Source organism: Kryptolebias marmoratus, linkage group LG15, assembly GCF_001649575.2.
Source record: "Kryptolebias marmoratus isolate JLee-2015 linkage group LG15, ASM164957v2, whole genome shotgun sequence".
NCBI classification, from domain to species: Eukaryota; Metazoa; Chordata; class Actinopteri; order Cyprinodontiformes; family Rivulidae; genus Kryptolebias; species Kryptolebias marmoratus.
The window spans coordinates 27,722,164-27,729,809 of record NC_051444.1 but is presented as its reverse complement, the minus strand read 5'-3'; the positions used below and the strand labels follow the sequence as shown (position 1 = coordinate 27,729,809).

Genomic DNA, 7,646 nt, shown 5'->3' with positions numbered 1-7,646 from the left:
GTTATGTTTCATCTCCCAGATGAATGTGTTTATCCTGCGAAACACCAAGTAAAATTAAGGCTCCAGCTGTTTATTTATTTCTGCCGCGAGAAGCCGTGATTTATTTTTCGGAATGAGTGAAAGCGCTCGGCCATTTTTCAAAGCATCGGCCCCGTTCCCATTAGTCAAAAAACCAGAGCCAGACGAATACCCTGCTGGTGCTTTCTGTGTGCAGCCAGCCGACAAGGCCAGGCTCTGCTCTAATTCACTGCTTTTTCGAAGTTCCTCCACACGGCAGCGGCGCTATTTCCATCTGAAAAGTGGCGAGCCTTCTCAATAATCCATTAGACTTCCATTAGCTGCGATTTGTGTGATTAGTTCTAATTAATCAGTTCAGTCTGTGGCCTTCACTCCCCCGTGCGCTCCTCACATTTCATTTTTAACCTCATTTCTCAGCTCTCCACCGAGCGAGAGAACAAGGCGACGACTGAGCGAGCAAATCAAAGCGCGGGCTTCAGGTCTGCCGCCGCCTTTCAAACATTTACTCCGCATTATAAAACCCGCTTCACTCACCGCTTGGAATTAATGGGATTTCTGTTGTTTTGTTTGGTTGTTGCGGTGGTAATATTTCGGGCTGTTTCGTGTTTTAAAATGAACCGGAGGGGGGATTGTGAGCTCGTGTTTTACACACCTGCTGGTTAGCCCCATTCGGCCCTCTCCTCCGGAGCACTCAGTATTGATTAGTGCCGGAGCGTTCATCCTTCACTGTAACACAACCTATTGATGTTTGTGGAGCCCTGATTTCCCCTCGGTCAGATACCATCCGCAGTGCCATCGCTAAGTGACTGGAAGCTGAACTCAGCGGGCTGTCTCAGAGCGCCCTGCGCATAATGAAGCCAAAATCTTTTCATCAACAGCTCTGCCCCTCTGTGCTGCTAACCTCAAATTAAAACCAAGTGTTTTTTTTGTAGCAGGAGGTCAGCTCATACACTGAGGTATGATGCGGCGATAATCTATCTTCCTCTCCTCTCTTGTCAGCCTTTTTCAGTCGTTGCCACTATTGTGACAAATGAAAGCTCAATTCATCAAGCGGTCTCCGCTCGATTTCTTTTTCGCCCCTTCAGTTTCGACGGCTTCTGCTCCTATATCTAACCTCTGCACAGTTCGCTTTATTTCCTCATCTGTTTTGAACCCCCCAAATCCATCCATCCATCCATCCATCCAGCCATCCATCCATCCAGCCATCCATCCATCCATCCATCCATCCATCCAGCCACTCGCACTCAGGCAGATCGAGGCTTTCTTTGTGTCTGCCGCGGGAGGCTGAGAAGCTGCCTGTCACCCCGGAGAGGCAGACTCCCATCCAGGCTGCTGGAGGTGGCCCTGCTGCTGTCAGTCAATCTTTAGACGAGGGAGCAGAGGGAGCAGAGGGAGAAGGGGGGGGGGTTGACACATGATGTGGCTCCCCGCTGTTTAGAAATTCACTTTTCTCCTCCTCGAGCAGGCCTGTGCAGCCCGGGGTTTAGTTTTAGCCTCTAAAATAAATTTCTCCTGGAATGTAAAGCACTTGCTCTGTTGCCTTCACAGGTCATGGATGGACGGTCTGACACGTCATCATGTACTAAAAGATCAACCGACCATTTTATGTTCTTTTGTTTTAATTACAACCTGTACCATAATGTGAGTTTCATGGATTACAGGGAAACATTGCTACTGTTTCTTATTTCTAGTGTTGTACTCAAATGTTTTGGCTTTAAAGCTGTAAATTAGTGAAGGTAAAGAGATGTTTAGAGTTCCCATTGCAGTGAAACAATACATGTAGTAATCTCCTAACCTGTTAAAACCTCTGCAGCACAGATGTTTTTACTTCCCTGAGTTGCATTCTTACAGACTACTTTGTACGCAGCACAGCATTTAGGGGATAGTTTAGATTTTTCTGTATTTCAGATGTATGAAGTACGAGCAGTCAGTATCTTAGCTGCAACAGAGGAGTCAGAGCAATTTAAAGTTAGAGAATTGGTGAGAAATCCTAGTCAATGTCATCTTTTTTCCCAAATCCAGACCTTTTTACATCAATTCAAACTGCTCAAATTTTACGACTTTAATAACGCTTCAGGTTAGTACTATGTTATGGATTTTATTTTTTAACTGGATTACTTTGCTTCAGCTAGTTGTACGGACTGAGTCTGCTCAACGCAGCCTGTTGAGTGATTTGTGGTTCACACAAAGCAGATTGAGCTGTGTTTGGGTATCTTTTTGTATAAATAACCACAGTCTGTGTAGATAACAGTATGAGGAAAAAGCGATGCGGCGTAAAACCTGAAATTAAGCATTCGCTTGAACTGGTACTCTTTTTAAAGACTATTTGTTTTAGATGGTTAAAATTCCCTTTTAGGTTACTCCCTGCTATCTGCTGCAGATAAGACAGACTGCTCAGAAATACTCAACATAATCCCGCTTTAAAAAAACCCAAACTGAACTATTCCTGTATTAAAGTTGCATCAATCAGACATTATTTATCTATAAAAAATAAAACTTGTGTACTTTTTCATATCTATGTCCCAATTCAGTGTTTTTTTAAAGCTTTTTGTGGGTTATTTTTTGTTCGTTATATACATTTAATCAACATTTTATCGCTTTATTCTGCATTAAATGCAGTCTCTGCTTGTCTATGTGTACAAACAAAACAGGGAAACTACAATGTTTTGCAGATGCAGTCCTTGGTGTTTTTATTTAAATGTAGGGAAATGATTCATTAAAAAATAAAGAACAAGATGCAGATAAAGTGCATTTAAAATGAGGTTTTATCCACCAGTGTTTATTGTTAAGTTGTGAAATGTTTAAAAAAAATCAGTCCTGTTTATTTCTTCTGGACATGATTGTTGATGTATGCCATAATAACGGTGGAGTGACGGACGCTAATGTGATCCCACCCCCCTCCCCCCTCCCTCTGTCTCCGCAGGACTCCGTGGTTTAACGGCTGGGGGTTCAACCTGCCTCGGGGTCAGTCTCTGCTGGATAAATGGAACCTCGTCCCCGAGGGCATCGACATCCTGATGACCCACGGACCTCCGCTCGGTGAGTCCAATTAACCAATCACATCCCCCCTCGCCGTTAAACAAAATGAACTCGTGCCTCATTACTCAAAGTCCGGACGAAGCAGCGCCGCAGAGCCACATTTGTGTGGGACTGAGAGCCTTCAGCATCTCCCTCAATGCCGCTCTCCATCGGAAAAGGAGCAAGAACTCAAATATGCTCCAAAATTCAATATTTGTGTTTGATTTTATAAAAAATGTACATATGTTGGATTTTATTTTGGTTTTCATCGCCGCATGATTAGATTTTCCTTCTAGCTGTTTGGGTCCCAGTTGTTTTTTCCGTTTTTGTTTTGTTTTGTTTTTTTCCCCTTCTCCTTGGCACTCTCCATCTGGCTTTATTGAGTGATTTCCTTCGCTTTCGCCTACGGAGAGTTGCTGTTGCTTCTGCGGCAGCCGCTGTGGCTGTTTGATTGCATGGAAACTCGATTTCGCAGCAGTGTGACAGACACTGCAAACGACTAGAGAGGGAGCGTATGAGAGGATGGCAGGGCTGGGGAGGGGGAGGAGCCGGCTGAAAAAATAGGAAGACAGAAAATGGGGGGGGGGAGTCGAGGCTGCACAAGCCTGGAAGACGCACAAAGAAGAGGATTCATCCGGCAGAATGTTGAGTTTAGATTAAACGGCAGACATGTTGGTGTATTTTCTCTGACGGGGTTCAGTTTTATGAGCTTGTTCTGATGCAGAAAAGGCCTTACTTGTGTACAAACTAGAAAAAACTACCGGTAGAATCTGAAAACAAACTTTGTGTGAGTATTTGTCAGAACAGTGACCTTTGTTATTTAAAATCAGCGTCAGCTTTTTCCTGCATTCAGGACAGATTTTAAACCAGTACATCAGCTTTTTTATTCAGAGCATTTTTATTTATAATAATATCCAAGACTGAGGCTAATCAGTTTATTTATAATTGTAAAGTAATTGTACGTATTGCACAGAATATTACTTTTTCTCTGTTCTGTTCTTTGTAAAGTAGCGTAGAGCGCCTGATAAGCTGATGCTAAGTTTTAATTAGCTGGTTATTAGCAGAGTCTGTTTATATTTCACATGCTAACATGCCAACTCTTGTAGCTTGTAACAAACGTTTGCTTTTAAACAGTGTTTCTTAAAAAAAATAAAAGGGATGGGTGTTACTCCTCTGGTCTAAGAGATTGATTCTCACTTCAGGTGCGAGAGGTCCCGGGTTCAAATCCCGGACGAGCCCCCAAATATGTTACGGTCCGTATATCAAAACTGGCTCAAATCACACGTAGCATATGGAGTCCAGACGATTGCAATGGTAAAACGATTTTAAATAGAAACTATTACCCCAGACAGTTGAGAAAAACAAACAAAAGAGGTAGAAGCCTAGACCCCCCCGCCTCCCATTCGTCTAGCAGGTGGATCTTCTTCCTTTTCTAAAGTCTCATCAGCCAATCAGGTCTGGAAACAGAGGACATATCAATTAAGCAGACACTCATTCATAAAGAGGACGCAGGAGCCCGTAACAACAAGCCGTGACCGACTGGGTTATCTACCGTATAAAATGTGCAATCAATTTTTAACAAGCATAAAAGTTTAGAGGGATTCCCCCCCTCGGCTTCAGCACACAGCGGACTGGCGGCTCGGAGCAACAGGGTCAGGACATTCATAAACAATACACCCTTTCTTTGATCTTGTCTTTAGACATTTAAACCGTAGGAATGGAGCGACTGTGCACTGTGACACACCTCGAAACGAGTTATTGGCCCATGCCTAGTCGTGAATGTGCAGCTGCTCACTGTGCTAATGCTAAAAGCTATCCAGGAACTAAAAAGAAAAGAACACATTTTCAGCTGATGCGTGGAAATATGGGAGGATTTTCCTAATTTCAGGAAACGGAAACACAACGTACCTATACAGTTTGGTTTGTTGAATTTATTTATTGTGGGGTTTTCAACAGAGCTTAAGTTTAGTAAAAGTAATTAAAACTGCTTAAAATTAACTGCTTAGCTTTTTGTGGTAAATAGAAATAAAATATATTTTCAATGAGGAGGACTCAGAAAGCTTCCCTGACTTTCTGCATCTCCGTGTATGGCTGTTTGTTGTTTTTATTTTCAGCTTTCGGTATTTTATTTTTTAAAAAAAGGACCCAAGAAGCTGATCGACAGGTTTTCTCAGAAAATAATGCAGTCATTGCATGTTTCTAACAATGAGGTCAGTTGTCAAAAGATTGTTTTAAAGTACTACAGACTGTTTACGTGTGACAAATTTCTGAATTTGTTGCGTTTGCTTTCGATTTCCCAACTTTCACCACACAGTGTCATTAAACAGGCTTTCTGAATACCGTTGCAGGTTTCAGAGACTGGGTTCCTAAAGAGCTGCAGCGGGTCGGCTGCGTGGAGCTGCTCAACACGGTCCAGAAGAGGGTCCGACCCAAACTTCACGCCTTCGGAGGCATACATGAAGGTACTGGAGACTTTACGAACCTGCTTTATGTTCGGGATCAGAGAGAGGAAACTAAAAACACAGGCTGGACAGGAAGTTTAAAAAGACATTACTTTCTGTGGCAGCAAATATTAATACCAGAATGGGTGGGAAATCAATCCTAAACTAAGTCCAGTTTGTTGGTCCTGCAGATCCACAATCTTTGTTCTGATTAACAAGAGCCAATCACTATAGTCTTAATAATTTAATTATATACCCATGTATTATAATACTGGACCTCATGCAGGGTTTCTGAAGACTGACGGAGACCAAAGTCCCACTTGTCTGGTTCCAGTACAGCTTTTAAGTCCTGCCATTTCCATGGAAACAGATAAAACACGCCTCAGATAATGGGTGTTGACTTTTATTAACTCAAGTAGTTCTTACCTTGCTGTATTGTGCTCATATATTCTTATTTAATACATTTAGCTGTAATAATTAGTTATTTCATGCTTCAAGGAAAGGTCATGTGAGGCGAGGCTTAATGTCCCGCATCACGAGTGACTCTGGGTTATCAAATGTTTTTTTTTGTTTGTTTGTTTTTTTGCACAGCCTTGGATTTAAAGTATGCTGCCATTTTGAAGTCACAATGTCAGAACCTTTAGGATTTTCGTCATACCTTCGCTGGAGTTTAAATGTCCTGAAGTGAGATGCCAGAAAGTGCAGGTTTTTGTTTTGTTTCGTTTTGTCAGCACAGAGCTTTGCTGCCCTCCTCTTCCACCTGTTGTCATTCCCCCAAAACATTTTCCCCTCGTTACAAACAAAGTCACACCTTTTTCTATAGCAAAAACAGAGACGATTGTGACTTTTCTACCAGAGAAGCGACGCCCATCACTCTCTTTAAGGTCATAGTGGTTTTAAACAAACATTAGCGACAAGCTACAAGAGTTAGCCTGTCTGATGGTGGAATAAACAGCCTGCTGGAGGCTCGCTATAACTCAGCTTATTAACTAGCTAACATCTGAACGTCATTATTAATTTCCTCAGATCTGGCACTCTTTAACTGTAGTACAGAGACTTTTAGTAACGATTAAATTAACTCGTAGCTTGTAACTAGCTTCTCTTTTAGTTCAACTCTGACACGTAGAGAGATCACCTCTGCATTGTTAAAACAACCTTTATTTCATCTGAAAGGCAACACACACATTGTAGATCCACGTGGCAAGTTTTATTATAGCTAACTGGAACATCCCAGCGAACTTAAGGTCGTCCTGGCGCTGTCCTGCAGCAGGAAGCTGCGCACTTTACCAACCCTTCAGCTGCATTTCAGGCGCGCCCACCCGCTCCCCACCCTGCAGAGGGGCTTCAATACTTTCCATTAAATGTAAATTTTAATCCTGATCTTCAAAATATGACAGTAAATATAAATAAATCAGTGTCATGTGTGACTGTCAACACATAATCATTATTATATACCTGCACATCAAAATTAAAACTATAATTATCTATAAACTTATATGAGGTTATCAATACTGTAGCAATGTTATATTTTTTAAGCTGCAGCAGTAATAGTAGTTCAAGTTTTGTATTTAAATCATGTAATAGTTGATGAGTTTCCGTTGTGTAACCATGGTATTTTTGCTTAATGGTATCATACTGTCAGAATCTCATCCCAGTCCGTGTCTACACCTGGCCAAACATGGATTCTTATCCGTCTGAACTCACGTACTGATAAACGTTGTTAAACTGTTATATCATTTTAATTTATTTTTTCTTCTATACACAAACAGAAAAAAAATCAATCAGAGTTCTTCAAAGCATCTTGGAATAAAGGTGACAAATAAAAATAAAAAAAAGAAATTACTTGGAGCAAACTCAAGTGTACAAATTGCTCAACGCTGTGAGTGGAATGGCTTTACTGAGCGCAGAAAATCAGGGCTAATTTCTGAAATGCAGCCTGACACTGTCCCCCCCCCCGTCCCAGGTTACGGGATCATGACAGACGGCTACACGACGTTCATCAACGCATCCACCTGCACCGTCAGCTTCCAGCCCACCAACCCCCCCATCGTGTTTGACCTGCCCAACCCCTCCAGCTCCTGAGACCAGAAGACCCGGGAGGGGACTGTCAGAAACGGATAAACTACTTCTTTTCTATAAATATTTCAAGTTTTAAAAAAAAAAAAAAAA

At 41.9% G+C, this 7,646-nt stretch overlaps 1 protein-coding gene across 2 annotated transcripts in view; it reads left to right on the top strand.

Moving 5' to 3' along the window:
• The window catches only part of mpped2a (metallophosphoesterase domain containing 2a), a 72,761-nt gene extending 65,115 nt beyond the window's left edge, over positions 1 to 7,646 (top strand). For both annotated transcript variants that reach the window (XM_017426720.3, XM_037980026.1), the window contains exons 5-7: positions 2,942 to 3,057; positions 5,385 to 5,498; positions 7,441 to 7,646. In XM_017426720.3, the coding sequence (XP_017282209.1) occupies positions 2,942 to 3,057; positions 5,385 to 5,498; positions 7,441 to 7,559 (349 nt within the window). In that variant the 3' untranslated portion in view covers positions 7,560 to 7,646. The remainder of the gene's footprint in view (positions 1 to 2,941; positions 3,058 to 5,384; positions 5,499 to 7,440) is intronic.